The 16,021-nt window shown below is 49.8% G+C and overlaps 6 protein-coding genes across 6 annotated transcripts; 4 read left to right on the forward strand and 2 right to left on the reverse strand.

The window, feature by feature from the left end:
* Positions 1-370: 370 nt before the first annotated feature.
* N7484_003410 (TFIIH/NER complex ATPase/helicase subunit SSL2) lies at positions 371-2,952 on the forward strand (the record flags this gene model as incomplete). The annotated part of the gene is made up of 3 exons (XM_057113830.1): positions 371-398; positions 451-570; positions 629-2,952. 3 exons carry the CDS (start codon positions 371-373, stop codon positions 2,950-2,952), a joined length of 2,472 nt encoding a protein of 823 aa, XP_056973970.1.
* Positions 2,953-3,561: 609 nt separating this feature from the next.
* On the forward strand, positions 3,562-5,147 carry N7484_003411 (questin oxidase family protein; the record flags this gene model as incomplete). The annotated part of the gene is made up of 5 exons (XM_057113831.1): positions 3,562-3,715; positions 3,785-4,087; positions 4,140-4,499; positions 4,585-4,986; positions 5,053-5,147. The coding sequence occupies 5 exons, from the start codon at positions 3,562-3,564 to the stop codon at positions 5,145-5,147; spliced, it is 1,314 nt and encodes a 437-aa protein (XP_056973971.1).
* Positions 5,148-5,742: 595 nt separating this feature from the next.
* N7484_003412 (uncharacterized protein) lies at positions 5,743-7,272 on the forward strand (the record flags this gene model as incomplete). Its single annotated transcript, XM_057113832.1, has 1 exon — positions 5,743-7,272. The coding sequence occupies one exon, from the start codon at positions 5,743-5,745 to the stop codon at positions 7,270-7,272; it is 1,530 nt and encodes a 509-aa protein (XP_056973972.1).
* A 319-nt stretch (positions 7,273-7,591) lies between these two features.
* On the reverse strand, positions 7,592-10,318 carry N7484_003413 (glutamine-dependent NAD(+) synthetase; the record flags this gene model as incomplete). Its single annotated transcript, XM_057113833.1, has 11 exons — positions 7,592-7,701; positions 7,758-7,923; positions 7,983-8,038; positions 8,098-9,253; positions 9,305-9,396; positions 9,450-9,475; positions 9,531-9,720; positions 9,782-9,840; positions 9,909-10,059; positions 10,122-10,240; positions 10,290-10,318. The coding sequence occupies 11 exons, from the start codon at positions 10,316-10,318 to the stop codon at positions 7,592-7,594; spliced, it is 2,154 nt and encodes a 717-aa protein (XP_056973973.1).
* Positions 10,319-10,659: 341 nt separating this feature from the next.
* Positions 10,660-12,065, forward strand: N7484_003414 (NAD(+) diphosphatase; the record flags this gene model as incomplete). Its single annotated transcript, XM_057113834.1, has 3 exons — positions 10,660-10,756; positions 10,836-11,285; positions 11,359-12,065. The coding sequence occupies 3 exons, from the start codon at positions 10,660-10,662 to the stop codon at positions 12,063-12,065; spliced, it is 1,254 nt and encodes a 417-aa protein (XP_056973974.1).
* Positions 12,066-12,238: 173 nt separating this feature from the next.
* Positions 12,239-15,994, reverse strand: N7484_003415 (uncharacterized protein; the record flags this gene model as incomplete). Its single annotated transcript, XM_057113835.1, has 2 exons — positions 12,239-15,550; positions 15,605-15,994. The coding sequence occupies 2 exons, from the start codon at positions 15,992-15,994 to the stop codon at positions 12,239-12,241; spliced, it is 3,702 nt and encodes a 1,233-aa protein (XP_056973975.1).
* Positions 15,995-16,021: the final 27 nt, after the last annotated feature.

Consider the following 16,021-nt stretch of genomic DNA (forward strand, 5'->3'; position numbering starts at 1 on the left):
ACTTTCGCCTCAGGCAGCAGCGGCTTATCGTCTCAAGGCGCAAGGCAGTGAGTGTAAGTTAACTGGACTTTTAATCCTAACCTTCCTTTAACAACCTTTCATTCACCGTTCTCCTTCTAAACTTCTTCACCCGACCTTTGACTGAAGCAACTCTACATTTACAGCAACACATATCTTTTGTCCCGGTCTTGGTCGCTCTATCCAGTCGGCAGACGCCGCCTGTTTCCTGCGACCCAAATCTGCTCGTGGCATGCAGGCTTGAACCATTTTTTACAAGGCGTTGTTCGCCTCATCGAGTCCCGACCTACCCTCTTCGTACTCAGCTGCGCTGCGTCTTCCTCGACCAGTCCATACATAACAAATCCACGCGATGCCTCCCAAGAGAAAAGCGACTGACAGTAGGTGTTCCAAAAGTCGGACAAGGAAACCGATGGCTAACTTTCAGTCCAGATGGTCGGTCTAGCGGTTCCTCCAAGCGACCTACGCCCGTTCCCGATGCCGAACTCTCCAGCAGCGATGAATACTCGGACGATGGGGATGATGAAGTACCGGAGCGGAACAACCTGAAAGGTAGAGTGTGGTAATCTGCTCACATAGTGACTCAGATGCTAAAATTTGGCGGTTAAAGAGGTTGTTAGCAAATTCTCTCTGGAGTCGTTCAGCAAGAGATCGCTCAACAAGACCGACCCCAGATTTGGTTACAAGGATCTTTCTTATCTTCCCCTTAAGCTTGACCACTATAACCGACCTCTATGGATTGAGCCGGTGAAAGGCACGATCACCCTCGAGAGTTTCTCCCCGCTGGCGCCCCAGGCACAGGACTTCCTTACCACCATCGCCGAACCGCTCTCACGTCCCACCCACCTTCACGAATACCGCCTGACGGGTCACAGTCTTTATGCAGCCGTGTCGGTCGGTCTAAAGCCCCAGGATATTGTTGAGTTCTTGGATCGTCTTTCGAAAACTCCGCTACCGGAGAGTATCCGAAATTTTATTATTGAGTTTACGAAGTCATACGGCAAAATCAAGATGGTTCTGCGACACAATCGATACTACGTGGAAACAACTGATCCTGAGATGCTGCAACGACTGTTGAAAGACGAGGTGATCGGTCCACAAAGAATCGAGAGTACCGAGGGAATCATCGAGCGCGCAGCTCCGAAGATGGGAGGTCTCGTTATTCCTGGAACGAAGGATGCGGCTGGTGTAAGAGAGACTGGTACTCAGCAGAACTCCGCTGCTGTACCGCCTCGGGATGAAAATGAAGAGGCGGCAGTAGATTACGGGATCGATGATGTTGGTGACGTCGATGAGGCTACCACATATAGTTTCGAAATCCCTCCTGCCGGAGTTGAAGTGGTCAAAGCCCGCTGCCAAGCAATTGGATGTCCTGCCTTGGAAGAGTATGATTTCCAAGGTGATACTGTCAACCCTAACCTCGACATGGATTTGAAACCTGCCGCTCGAATTCGTTCATATCAGGAGAAGAGTCTCAGTAAGATGTTCGGTAACGGACGTGCAAAGAGTGGAATCATCGTTCTTCCCTGTGGCGCGGGCAAGACCTTGGTGGGCATCACTGCTGCGGCGACTATCAAAAAAGGCACCATTGTTCTTTGCACAAGTTCCATGTCCGTGGTCCAGTGGCGAAACGAGTTCTTAAGATGGACCACTATTGACCCCGGCGATATCGCTATCTTCACATCTGATCATAAAGAGAAATTCAAACGGTCCACCGGGATTATCGTCTCGACTTACTCCATGGTATCGCAAACCCGGGCACGTTCCTATGATGCTCAGAAGATGATGGACTGGCTCCAATCTCGAGAGTGGGGTATGATGATTCTGGACGAGGTTCACGTTGTGCCTGCCTCAATGTTCCGAAAGGTTACATCTGCGATCGCCGCACAGAGCAAGCTTGGTCTTACTGCGACCTTGTTGCGTGAAGATGACAAGATCAAGGATTTGAACTTCCTGATTGGTCCCAAGCTCTATGAAGCGAACTGGATGGAACTTGCTGCACAAGGTCATATCGCAAAGGTCCAGTGTGCCGAAGTCTGGTGTCCCATGACAACTGAATTCTATTCAGAGTACCTACGGGAGAGTTCTAGGAAGCAGGCCTTGCTCTACATCATGAATCCACGCAAGTTCCAAGCGTGTCAATTTTTGATTGACTTCCACGAAAAACGAGGAGATAAGATCATTGTTTTCTCTGACAACGTTTATGCGCTCGAGCGATATGCACTCAAGCTGAACAAGGCTTACATCTACGGTGGAACCCCGCAGAACGAGCGAATGCGTATCCTGGAGAACTTCCAGCACAACGAGCAAGTCAACACCATCTTCTTGTCCAAGATTGGTGATACTTCCCTTGATCTACCCGAGGCCACCTGCCTGATTCAAATCTCATCCCACTACGGCTCACGTCGTCAGGAGGCTCAACGACTGGGCCGCATTCTTCGTGCCAAGCGTCGTAACGATGAGGGCTTTAATGCATTCTTCTACTCGCTTGTCTCTAAAGACACCAATGAGATGGTTTACTCGGCCAAGCGCCAAGCTTTCCTTGTCGACCAGGGCTACGCCTTCAAGGTCATCACTCACCTTCAAGGAATTGACGAATATGAAGGGCTCTCCTATGCAACACCCGCAGAACGCCGCGAGCTTCTGCAGGAAGTCATGCTGCAGAATGAGTCTTCAGCCGACGTGGAACAGGTGAATGATGATCTATTCTCCATGCGCACAGGCGGCAAACGCGCCGGAGGCAAGAAAGCTAATGCCAAACGTAGCGCTGCGACCCTTAGCGGTTTGGCTGGCGGTGATGATATGGCCTACATCGAATACAATAAGAGCAAGAATAAGCAGCTGAAGGACAAGGCTGGACATCATCCGCTATTCAAGAAGATGGAACGGGAACGGCAACGGCGCAAAAAGGAGCGAGAGACCGCGCTGCAATAAAGGGTAGATAGGTTTTTTTTTTTTTTTTTTTTTTTTTTTTTGCGTAAATGACTAGTGAGAAGTATGCGTCTAGCCTAAATATTGCAAATCAAAATGAGTTTCCAATTGCGATAGTTCATGTGAAGCAATACGAGTCCACAGATTCAGTCAGCAAGCCGGGTCTAGTCCTCATGGTAGTTCGCCCACAACTAAGCATGACGTTGCTTCGTCATACCGGAACGCCCGAACGCCGAGCTCTCCACTTCCCTTTCCTAATAGTTTCATCCTGATAGGTCCGCCCGGGCTTTGCTTCCTCCCCACGTCGTACACGAGATCCAGGCAATGTCCCTACAATTGCTAGTTATTGCCAGGTTGTCATGTTGTCGCGTTTAAATTAAAGTTAAAAGGGCCATGGTGCCCCGCATGATTATCAAGAAAACTCACAGCGTCAAAGGGATAACCTCAAAGCTTTGGGCTCAGCAAAGCAGAGCACTGACAAGACCTTTATTGCCTTTCTCCACTTCTCTTCAATCCTTCAGACTACAACCGCGATTAGCCGCGGTCCTGAGAGCCTCTCCACACATCAGATCATTTAATTCCCACCCAGCCTTGAACAGCAATACTTTCGTCATGGCGACTGCAACAAATGTTCATCTGAATCCCGTCGAGGATGTGGGTGTCTACAGCTCTGGTATTCGCGAAGATGCGGCTCGCGTTGCCAGCAAGATCTTACAAGAAGATATGGAGAGCCATCATGTCTTCTTCAATGACGAAGGATTCCATAGTATGTTTATTCCAATATATGGAGGCTTGGCTGAAGAGTTGGCATTCCATACCTAACAGGATACTACAGATCATATCGTCCATGGAATTCTCACTCTCTATGCACTCGGCGCATCCCCCGAGGAGATTCTGGCCAGTTACGAGAGGAACAAGCGCTATCAACGACCAGCACTTCCCATTAACAAGGATACTATCCAAGCTATGCATGATAGCACCAACTTCCAAGGCTATCTAGGAAAGGAGCAGCAGTACTCGAATTTCCTGGCTTATTTTCAGAATGCTATTGACACCAAGGGAGTCAGTCAAGTCCTGAAGGACTTCCTATTTGCCGGAGACGACCGCGCTGAAACGATGTTGAGCCGACTTTTCGGAGGTATGATCACCTTTCGTAAAAACCGCACAAGTCACAAACTCACTTAAACCAGGACTGGTACACCCGCTCATTCATCTCGGCTTCGGCCTAGAGTTCAATCAGCCTGCCATTGTGGCCCAGGCTTTAGCCCAAGCAGCAGTCCATGATGACTGGATGGGCCGTGACTACTTCCTTCCGGCCGAGAGACTAGCCGGGGAAGTTGGGAAGCCCGGGCAGAAGTCACTCCTGCAGCTGCTCAATGAGATCCGCGAAGATCAAACTTTGAAAAGCTCTGTCCAGTTCTCAGACACTAACAAGTTTAGGGACGGGGTTTTACACCGTGCACCGCAGGAGATGCTGCAGTATGCTGCTCAGTATACGGTGTCGGCGGAGCAGATACCTGAGGGATTGGCAGATATGATAAACACAGTTGGTGAGTTTCTACACCGGTCTAATTTTCGGGTTCAGTCCCAAGCAAGGCTGTCATGTACCGACGCTAAAACAATGACTCTGGCCAGTGTACTATACGAGCACCGCGCAACGCCGTGACAAGGAGGTCAAGATCGACTTTTTCTTCATTCACTGTCTCAACTCCTCCATCTTCTTCTCCACGCTCATGAATCTCCCATTCCTCGACCAGAAATCAAAATGCCGTCTACTTGAGTGGAAGGGCCGCTTGGACCTTTTGACATACGTCTCTCGCAACTCTCCGGACCTCCTCATAGACGAGGTCGCACAATACCCAGCACAGAAAGACTGGCAGGCCGTTATCTCCCACAGTGTGGCACACCCATCCGACGACGGACATCTATCCAAGCTTGTGCGGGCTGTAGCGCACGGAAAGAACGTATGCGAGCCGTATCAGAAGAATGGCACTATGCCGATATCTGGAGATATGTGGCTCAAGATTGGGAATATGGGTAGGTTCATATTCGCGACGTTCCAATGTCGTACATACTCTTTTGCTGATCGTTTCATCTTCACAGCTGTTGATTCTACTGCTGGAAATGCTGCGATGTGGATCCGCTCAACGGGGTTTGATGAAGCGTGGCAGGACATTGCGGGACGTGCGCGCTTATAAGATAAGCCAAAAAGGCGAATGGAGGGAATGGTATGTGAATGGTTTATTCATATGAGAAACCATCTTGTATTTTCTTCAGACTTCTAGCTTTAATCCTGAATGAGCATTCCCAGGGCCTATGGCTAAACATGATCGAGATTGAGTTTGAAGCAACATATCTAGCACGTGATCTGATTGTGAGACATTAGAGTGGACGCTCTCGTCGTTTCTAGGACATGGCGATACTGTAGTCTAGTCTGGCCCGTTCAAATGGCTCAATGTAGTTAGTATCTCTCTGGTAAATCGAGGCGCTTTTGACCCACTAAGTTCAGTGGGTCTCTTCCGTCATATGGAGCAATCTGAGTCTGGGCGCGCGAGGCTCTTGTAGAAGGGAAACCGGAGATTGATTGTGACCTTGGATCAAAAATAACCAGACAAAGACATGCTACATAATTGGGAGGCATAAACTACTCGAAGAATCATGTGTTGCAAAGAACGACTAGAATGCAGTGCGCGGTGGAAAGGCTGACAAAGTGGGACTCACGTGGCGAGGTGGGGCTCCCCAACAGCTTCATCAACATCTTTTGACAAGATCTTCTCTTATCAACTTTCCATCATGCCTTCGGATCGTGATTCAGACAACAAACGGGACAAGTCCAACATGCCCCACAATAAGGACTGGGATGGCGAGTCCGAGACAAATCCGTTTGTCACATTTCGGCGCTTCGCCGATGAACAAGTCTCTTCTGTGTTACAGTCGATCACTGGCCTTCCGTCCTCAGTCGGATCTCCCCAATCAGACAGCTGGACCATCTTCACAGATGATAAATCATACAAAAACATGGCATATCGCCACCGGAACGGCGCGAACTCGAACTCGAACTCGAATTCGAACGTGAACCACACAGTGGAGCGCGACTCTACCCCAAATCAAAACCCCGACCCCAACACACCAGACGGAGAAGAGAAACCACCAAACTACAAGAACAACAACCAGCAACTGTCTCGATTTCCCCAACAATCATCATATTCATCTGAAGAAGTCAGCAGATCAGCGCATTTTCCATCCCGTAACGACGGGCCTTCCGATTTCTTCGGCCTCGACTCATTCTTCAAGCGCTTCGAAGATCACTATCTCCCCTTCGCATCCTTCCTATTCCACCCACACATCAACTTCCCATTTTCCGACATGTTTGACGACAGCAACTTGCCCACCTGGCCACTCACTTACATAATGCTGAGCCCCTACTCCCCTCTCCATCTCGAACGCCAGGCCCAATACCGCGCGCAAGGTGATCAGGGTGTGTTTTCCGCCATCATGTCCTCTCTCCGACCTGATTCGGATTCGGAATCAGACCGCGATCCCGCGGAACCGCAATGGCGTGAGGCATTCGAGGATTTGCTCCGTTTAGAGAATGGTAAGTCTATGCTTGAGCGCGATTCCCTAGCGCCCAGCAAGACAAGGCCAGAGAATGGAACAGAATGGCTACATGGGTTGGTCAAGCGTGGTAGCTTGGGCGATCGGTGGAAATACATTTCAGGTACAGACGGTCATCCCTGGTCTGGTATTACGTTTACTGGTCACAGTGAGAATGATCGTTCATTACGTGAGAATGATTTGGCGGCGCGTGAAGAAGCTCAAGCGGAGAGTGAACTGGCATTATACGAGCGTTTCTTGCAGGATATCCAGGATCGCGAACGCGAGTTCTCTCAGGCAAGCCCATTATTCCGTGCCCTGCTCGAGGAACGACGGCATCAGCAGGATAAATTTGAGAAGTTCCAACGAGGAATGATGCCCGATCCCGACCAGGGTAACGATGATACGGAAAGCTGGCTGGATCTTGTCTCGGGTGGACACCGTAAGTCCGTTCCTGAAACCGAGGATACGGCATCTACACCTGCGGCGGACACAAAGCAGGTTGAATCGGCTGCGGAGCCCCGTGTTATTTCCACCATGACTCGCACGGAGCGTAAACGTCTCCCTGATGGTTCGATCGAGACCAAAAAGGTACAGACCAAACGCTATGAAGATGGCCGTGAAGAGAGCGAGTCATTTGTTGAGATGTCGCGCCCGAAGTTGGAGGCTGGCGAGGAGCAGCCTGAACAAAATATGCAACCCAAAAATGGCTGGTTCTGGAAAGACTGATTTGTTCACTGGCCAGCATGATGAATGATTTCTTTTCTTTCTCCCCCTTTCTGCCCAAATGGCAACTTATATGACCCATGATACTTTAAGCTTCTCTTCAGCGATTTTTTACATCTATTTCTTGTGACTTTCTCTCTGTCCATGGCCTGGTGTTCGCCATCACTTGCACATTCACTCAATTTATTTCTTTTCTTTTCGGATCAAATTAATGTTTGAACTGCATTTTTCGTATTGAGTACACCAACTCTAGTCGATCGTAAGCACGTTGATATCATAAAAAGAAAAATTGACAACAAATTCCCATTTAATTCCAATCTCGTCAGTCCGCTTTGACGTTCTTCTTCGCAGTCTTGCCGGTAGTCCATCCCCTAGATTCCCAGAATTTGACACTGTCCTCCATCTTTTTGTACGCCCATGTGAAGGAAGGATCTGAGAAGAAACCATTAGTCTACCATGAAATGCTACCAAAAGGCTGGAAAACTTACATAGGAACTGGCGAAGATCATGCCGGTTGTCGTCGGGAGAGTACTGCTCTGCGTGATAGCTAGGTGTTAAGACAGTCATTTTGTGTCGGTTAATAGAGTAGTTGTAGAAGAAATGGCGTGTTTTCTCGTAGATTTCGCGCGGACTGTATTCATTACCCCACAGATGCTAGATGAATGGTCAGTGGGACTACTATTAGAAGGCAAAGCTGAGAAGCCGAGACTTACCAAGAGCTTCTCATACATTGACCAGGGGCCTAACTTGGACACCTTTCGAAGGTAGCCTTTACACCGAGTTGTTAGTAGTCAAATACAACAGATAGGTTCCCTTGTGATGACTTACCAAAAGTACCAAGCTCGGCGTAAGTCACACCCATGTCAGCTTCATCAGATTGCACATAAGTCGCTGTCCGAGGCTCCAATTCAGCCGTAGGCGTTGCGTGGATGAACTCTTCAAGAATTGGGAGATCAAAGTTAATACCTGCCCATCCGATAAACTTCTTGAGGTCGACTTTGCTAATAGACCCAATAGGGTTGAGATCGGCTGAGCTAGCATCGTACTTGGTTAAGTAGCCCCGCAGGCACTCGTCCACATTTGATGATGCAAGAACCAAGAGGCTGCCACCACCAGGTCGCTGGCGGACAGTCGGCAATAACGAAGCAAACAAATAAGAAAGGACCATTCTTAATCGAGCCTGGACATTCTGCAAGGCGGCGTTTTCGGCCGAACTACCTCCATGCACCTTGAATCGTGGCTGGAAGTTGGTGACGGTGGTGAAAAGAGCCATAAGAGCTGTTATCACAGTATCAAAGTTGAAGTCAATATGGTAGGAGCCAATATCTGCGGCCAGTCGTTTAGCCCGGTCCCGCGTCTCATGACCCGAGTTCTGTGTCCCCATGTAACTGGTGTGGAAGATGGCTCGGCAGATTTCTTGGCTGGTCGTCGGGAGCCAGTCGGAGTCGGTGGGCTTAGCACAGAGTCGACGGACATCCTTGATGACCTGCTCATTGCCTTGTCTGACTGCTTTCAGAACCTCACGGCACATCGAATGGACAATCACTGACGTGGCACAGCTGTCGATACCACCGCTGAGAGGGATAAAGAATCCCGCGGCGCCGCATCGCCGCAGGTAGTCCCAAAGCCAACAAGCTGGGCCGAGAGCGATCTCCTCTTCTGGAACATGGAAATGAGGCTTGAATGGCGCGGAAACAGTGAGGCTGGGGTCCGCATCCTCAGTACGGCGGGAAAGACGGACATCAATGTCGAGACGAACAAAAGGTGACTGCTTGCTCGCCTGCATTCCACGGCTCACGGTTGAGCGGTAGGTTCTGACATCTTCGATGTCGACGGTCGCTGTGACAACTTCCACGTCGTTCAAGGAGAATTGGGATCCTTGCGCCACGACATCACCATTTACGACAATCATCGCACAGCCGTCGTAGTATAGGCGATCGCCGTCACAGCCTTGTTGATTAGCATACAGGTAGATACCACCGCTCTATGATGCGTTAGTAGGGAGACTTGGAATATGTAATCTCATTTCATGTACCAATTTTGTAGCTTGTGTGATGAGGTTCACGCGAGTGTCAAGCTTTTTCAATTCATGGTGGCTGCCAGAGGAGTTGGAGATAATTTCCACACCTAGATTTGTTAGCAAGTGTATGTTGATTTTCCTATCAAGTGTGACAACATACCAGCCAGTCCATAAGGAATATGAGGTCTTAGTCGCAATGTCAGCCGATACCATCAGACAGCACATGGAATTTTCAGCATACCCATTAGGAGTGAACAATTCCTCGCAAGTCTCCAGGCCAAAACAAGTGTCTCTCGTGCTGATGACGGCATCACCGAACGGGACCTTGTATTGACCAGTGATATTTCCTACAATCTGCTCTAGGTAATAATCCTCAACCTCTTGAGGACGCTGCCACGGAATGAAGTGTCTGTGCTCTCTGTAGTTGCCATCTATATCGGAGAAGAACATATAAGTATGGGAGGTCGATCGATAGCGCGGGGACGAACAAACCGTTGGCGAGCCACATCTTCGGCCGGATTAGGATAATCTTTTTGTTGTAGAAGATGACACTACATGGGGACGATGCATACATTAGCCAATGGTCCCAAAGCATGAAAAGAGCCGCGGAGAATCTCACCGGCAGTTGTAGCGCACATTGCGATGGCGCACAGGCATACCCACATCCACCACAATATCCTGACAGTCCGGGTGTTCGATGATACGAGCTAACATTTCCCAAGAATGCAAGAAGGTGTCCCCTTCAAGGAATCCATCCAGCACGCCGTACCCTAGGGAGCTGTGTCAATGTCTGCCCTCATATCTTGCAGTACGAAGGTATTTGGTCATTTACCGGTAATCTCAAGCTCTGGACCAACACGTAGAGCCGCACCAGCTGCCTTTGCCTGTCGAATACTCTCGATAATGCGGGCCGCATTGCCCTCAAAGTCCAGGGCCCATTGATTTAGAGAGCTATCAAGTCAGTAAATGAAGCTCTTCCAAGCCAATGTTCAATGCATACCATGTTGCTAGAGTGACAAGGTGCCCCATTATGCAGTCCAGTTGCAATAAACACAGCTATGACTGCTTCAATACGGAATTTGCTTGAGATAAAGAAGCAGAAAATGGGAAATTCATCATCAGGGTCACGTGTGTGGGGAGTCCGCGGTTCCCCGCTTCGGAGTATTGCTATTACCATGTATTACAAATAATACACCCCTCACGCTCACTGATCGGTGGAAGTCCGACGAATCCTGAGTCATCCCAATACACCATAGAACGTCTACGCTGATTAATGCTATCGCAGTCGCATTCCTCCGATCATTTGTTCGATTCGTTCTCGTGTACATACAAACGTACCTATACATTGCTGCATATAGATCATCTTCAACATGAGCGTGCCCTCTCAAATTCCGGTCCCAGCCCACACGCTTGCGGAATCCATGCTATCGCGACGCTTCGGCCGGGAAACCGCAAACTATTTCTCCAGTATGGAATTGCCGAGGGGATGAGAGACGCAAGATTGACGATATCGAATGAACATTGCAATGCTAAACATCACTTATAGGCTCCCCAATCAACAGACTATCGTTTCTGCGCGGTGATCACCCATTCCTCTCATCGGCCCTGAAGCACCCGTCTACGCAGTTCGTCCTGCTGAACAACCTTGCCCCCCTCACTCGCTCCCCAGCTGAGTTGTACTATGCCAAGTATGAGGAACTGCGCAAGCTTATCCCACAGGATTTCTTTGACGAATCCGAAGAAGACATGATCAAGACCTTTGACTCGCGGAAGACTTACCCAAGCCTTATCTTCCTTGGTCTGGACGAGAGCCGCAAGGAAGAGAATGCCTTTGCACACAAGATCTACTCCGGATCCCCGTGCTTCGCCCTAGATGTCACGCCTAAGGGATCCGAGGCGCAGCAGACTGCCGCCAAGGATGTCATCAGTGCAATGGAATCGAAAGGCCTTTCGTTCTTCCAGACTAGAATTGTTACAACCTTTACTCCGGACGAAGGTACGTCGGCTAAGTCGCGGCTACTGATAACCCCGCTAAAGGTCTACTCTCTAACTAACAATGTATAAACCAGCCGCTATCTATGCTCAGGCCCGCGCTTTGACCGACTGGAACAACCGCAACACCTTCTGCGGCACCTGTGGCAACCCCACTCTCTCCGTGAATGCAGGAACTAAGCGCACCTGCCCACCTACGGACGCTGCCCGCGCCGCTACAGGCCAATCCATAGAGCGCCCCGCCTGCACGACCCGTACCACGCTTTCGAACCTGTGCTTTCCCCGCACAGACCCGACCATCATTGTGGCCGTCGTCTCCGCCGATGGCAAGCGTGTTCTACTCGGTCGATCTAAGCGCTTCCCGCCCAACTGGTATTCAACTCTGGCGGGATTTATCGAGCCGGCAGAATCCATTGAGGATGCCGTGCGCCGTGAAGTGTGGGAGGAGGCTGGTGTGACGCTTTCACGGGTTGTCATCCATTCTTCACAGCCGTGGCCGTACCCCGCGAACTTGATGATTGGTGCTATTGCGCAAGTGTCCGATCCGGCTCACGAGAAGATTAATCTGGAGCATGATCCGGAGCTCGAAGATGCGAAGTGGTTTGACGTTGAGGAGGTAGAGGAGGCGCTGCGAATTGGAACGAGCGATTTGAGTTCCGGCCCTGGACCGGAGTATAAAGGTGGTTTGAAGCTGCCGCCGCCAACGGCGATTGCGAATCAGTTGATCCAGGCGGCGATTAGCAAGGACTATTTCCATCACGAAGAGAAGTCTTCCAAGATGTGAGTTGTATAGTTTAGTTCTTGTATATACGGCATGTCACTTATGTATAGACTGAAGATGAGAGTACTAAGAAGAGATGAACACGAATATTCTATAGCATATGTGCATTTATAGTTATCCAGGCAGCAGATCTTCACAAGACTGACCAGGTATAAAACAAGATCAATGCTTTTGTTTTACAAATTCGCATAAAGTGTGCCATCACGCAATTCGTGAATGCTTTCTTTGCTGCTGGGAGACCCAACCTCGGTGTAGCGTCGACCATCTCGGAGTTCGTGAATAGTAACCCGCCGGTGGCTCTTACGCGAGCGCTTTGAGCCTCGAGTAGAAGAGGTAGGGTCTCCGCGAGTCACTGATTCTATACTTCCGGACTCGCTAATCAAAGCACTACCTTCTCTATCCACGCTGTCTTCGAAGATTGACGCTTGGAGCTGGTGGTCGGCAACCATGCTGGCGCCAAACTCGCTGTACCACTTCCGCAAGCCAGATGCATAAGCTCGCTCCTCCGAACCATATTCAACGGGAGGGCCATTTACTTGTGCTTCCGGTCCGGAACCATCGAATACAGCCCATGAGCTGGATTCAACACTGACCAGCATTATCGAGTGATCGAAACTGCGGACTTTGAGGTTTCGGAGCAGAACGGCGTTCCCTTCAGCCATTGTCGGCATTGCAGACTTGTAACGCCGGAATATCTGGGCTTGGAGGACGGTTCCAGCCATAGACGGATCGGTAAGTTGGACGGTCAGGAAATAGTCTTTTGGACCAGAGGTTGCCTTGGCAATTGGGGATACTTCATGAACAATTGAGATGGTGTCCACCAAAGCACTGAAATGGTCAATAAGAGTTGCAAGAGGGGCGAAGTAAGACAGCTTGCTGCGTAGCCCATGGGCATGACGATCGGGAGCTGGAAGTTGACTGATGACAACGGCCGGGGCTTCCAGTATGTCCTCCTGGGTAGCGACCGGCCGTTCTTCAGGCTGAACAGTCTCGGTGGTTGGTAAGACAATGAGTGGACCGCCTGCGAGTTTTTCATCAGATACAACTTCAGGTGGGAATTCCTGGTCTAGAAGTGATGCATCCAGAGTGTTCTCAGCTGGGCGATCCGTAGTATCCGGGCCAGTGTCCGGTGCCAATGAAGCAGAGACATTCAGCCCCAAGGGGGATTCCCGAGTGTCAAATGTGGGAGAAACATGCACCATTTCCTCCTTCTCCTTGTTCACAATAGCTTGTGAACCGCCAAATTCTTGGGTAGGATCCGGGGTCAAAAGTTGTGGCCAGGCAGATTCTACTGGAGTGGTTTCTGCTACTTCATTGCCGACCTGAACTTCCGTACCCAGAGGCGCTAAATCATCGGAATGCTCATCATGTGCCCCATCTGATCCATGTGGTGCCTTTGCGCTTGACTTTGCGCCAGCCCAGACCTTCTCGATTCGACTAGCAGGTGCTGAGTCTTCACGGGGGAAAGAATTTTCACCGGCCTCGCTAAGTTTATCGTCGCCAGAGCCTAGTCCGATGACCGATTCTGTTCTTGCGTCGGGGTTTATAACATTGTCATAATGATAATCCCTTGGTGAAGCCCCCTCTGAACTGATATCAGAAGCGTCGCCTTTGTCTTCTACCTCATGTATTGAAGACTCTCGAGTTGAATGCTTCTGCGAATAATGGTCTCGTGCCAACACATCCACAGATGATTCGTCTTCTTTATCACTGTCGTGAATTCTGTCATCCTGACCCAGAGCCTCTGCCTCTTCATCCTCGGAATATTCGGCTTCTGACGGGGATTCCTCCTCTTGCTCGACCATATCCCACCCTTCATTTTCAGATTGCGGTGATGAATCACGATACGTTCTGCGTTCTTGGTGCACAGACTGCGGATTAGCCGCTTGATCGGAGGTGAGGTCATCCTCACTATCGCTATCTAACACAATCACTTCATGCTGGGCAGGAGAATGCTGTGGCAGATCCGCTGCTTCGGACTCCTCGTCGCTACTTGCCTCTGATTGGGCTTCGGCGTATTGATCTTCCATTTCAAATTCTGACTCTTTGTCTTCCTCGTCATAAGAGAAAGCTTCATCTTCAACTTGAGGACTCTCTTGGTCGCTAAAACTAGCACGGCGCGTGTGATGATCTTGCCCAATCTGAGATGCGTCCGAAAATTTGTCGCCCTCGTCACTTTCAGCCTCGTTCAACGCTGCTGCTTGTATAGCTGTGTCGGTGGCAGTCGCCTCGAGCGCATGTGATGAAAATGCTGAGCCAGTCTGGACATTTTCATTGCTGTCCTCGATGGCTCCAACTTCAGACTTTGCCTCAGATCCAGGCTTTTCCTCGTTTTCCATAATATGATCCTCTTGATTTCCCACTGCGCCGTCAATCTGATCGTATCCAGTTGGTTCAGTTGCCACGCGATCTGTCACAACCGATAGAAGCGGCTCGTCAACGTGTTCAATGTCGACGTTTGACTCAATAATATCGGAGTCATTGATGTATTCAGACGAATTGAACAATTCTGTTTGATCCAATACCGATCCAATTGGCATGTTTTCTACAAGTAAGGCCGATGGGGACTGATGAGTTACCAGGCCAGCTGGCGTGAAAACAGATCCATCATTTTCGTGCGTGCTCGCTATATCTTCAGCAGATATCGGCGCTGCTCTTGGAGGAGAGACCGGTGAGATATGAGAGAAGCGTAGAGATTCGGAGGCAGTAACACTGGCATCAGCTTCTAAGGACACAGAATTTGCACTTTGCGTTTGGGAGAGGGTGTGGAAGTCTGAAAAGTAACCGTGTGAAGTGTTTGGATTTGAGACAATAGGTGATGGTATTGGGAGACCAGGCGAAGGTACCGGTCGGAGTTGTGGCGTATCTGTAGGGAGTTGCGAGGCTGACATTAGGCGCTGCTGGAAAGTAGGTTCCGTCAGTCCATGAGAAGACTCGCTGGATTGCGGTGGCCGCCTGCCGAAAAGGCCACCAGAAATATCAAGAGAAGGCTTGATAAAGATAGGAGACTGCTCCCGAGAGGCATTTTCCCCGTTGCTTTGGTCTTCGTCAGGGATGATACTTTTATTCCGAGGCTCTGCATCTGCATTGTCATCCATTTCCTGTTCAATATTCGCGTTTCCTCCCAAGGTTTTCTCCCAGGAATCTTTCTCCCACCAATCCACTGCGGATTCCTCCTGAGGGCTCATAGGTTCATCCACAATATGCCAGTCGTCGCGTTTCAAGCTATATCTTGGCCGCTTTCTTCCCTTGCCAGGAACAAAGCCATCTTCCTCTACAGATAACTCGAGAGAGGTACGAGGCACACTACCAAAGGGATTTGAACCGGATCGTAGAAAAGCTGGCGATTCCCAGGATCTTTGCTCTAGTACCACGGGATCCGTTGAAACGATGCGAGGCGTCGTGGGCGGAGCTTGTTCGTGTTCGTGTGGTGTCGGATCATGGTATTCAATGGATATTTTTGAAGCTTCTTCTGACGGTCGGTTGATCTATGTCTCACGTTATTAGCATCGGAGCTGGATCTGGTTGAAGGTCAAAATTACCTCTAGGGACAGGCCATGGTCGAAATGCACATCCCACGCTACATATTTCCCAGCAGTTTGAGTTGCCGTATCATTCGCAACGAAATTCGAACCTTTCAATGCAAGACAAATATTGTCACCAATACCGATATGGGACGCGGCAACCTGTTCCGCAACGCGCCCATGAAATATTACTTTGACTTGTCCATGTAAACGTCGTAGGCGGAAATCAGGTTCGGCGAGTAAGAGGCTAAGGGACTTAGTCGAAGATGAATACGGCCAGACGAGGGTCACAGTTGCTTCGATGCATTTCTCTTGAGACTGCTCAAGAGTAGGCGACAGCTGCGCGATCGGGATCTTGGCGAGCTGCGGCGCATTCGGTGCCGGAGGCTGGTCGGCTATATCCATCATTGTGTCCACAAATCCCCGACTGACCTC

This window comes from Penicillium longicatenatum, assembly GCF_028827895.1.
Source record: "Penicillium longicatenatum strain IBT 33135 chromosome Unknown contig_2_segment0_segment0, whole genome shotgun sequence".
In the NCBI taxonomy this organism is placed as follows: Eukaryota; Fungi; Ascomycota; class Eurotiomycetes; order Eurotiales; family Aspergillaceae; genus Penicillium; species Penicillium longicatenatum.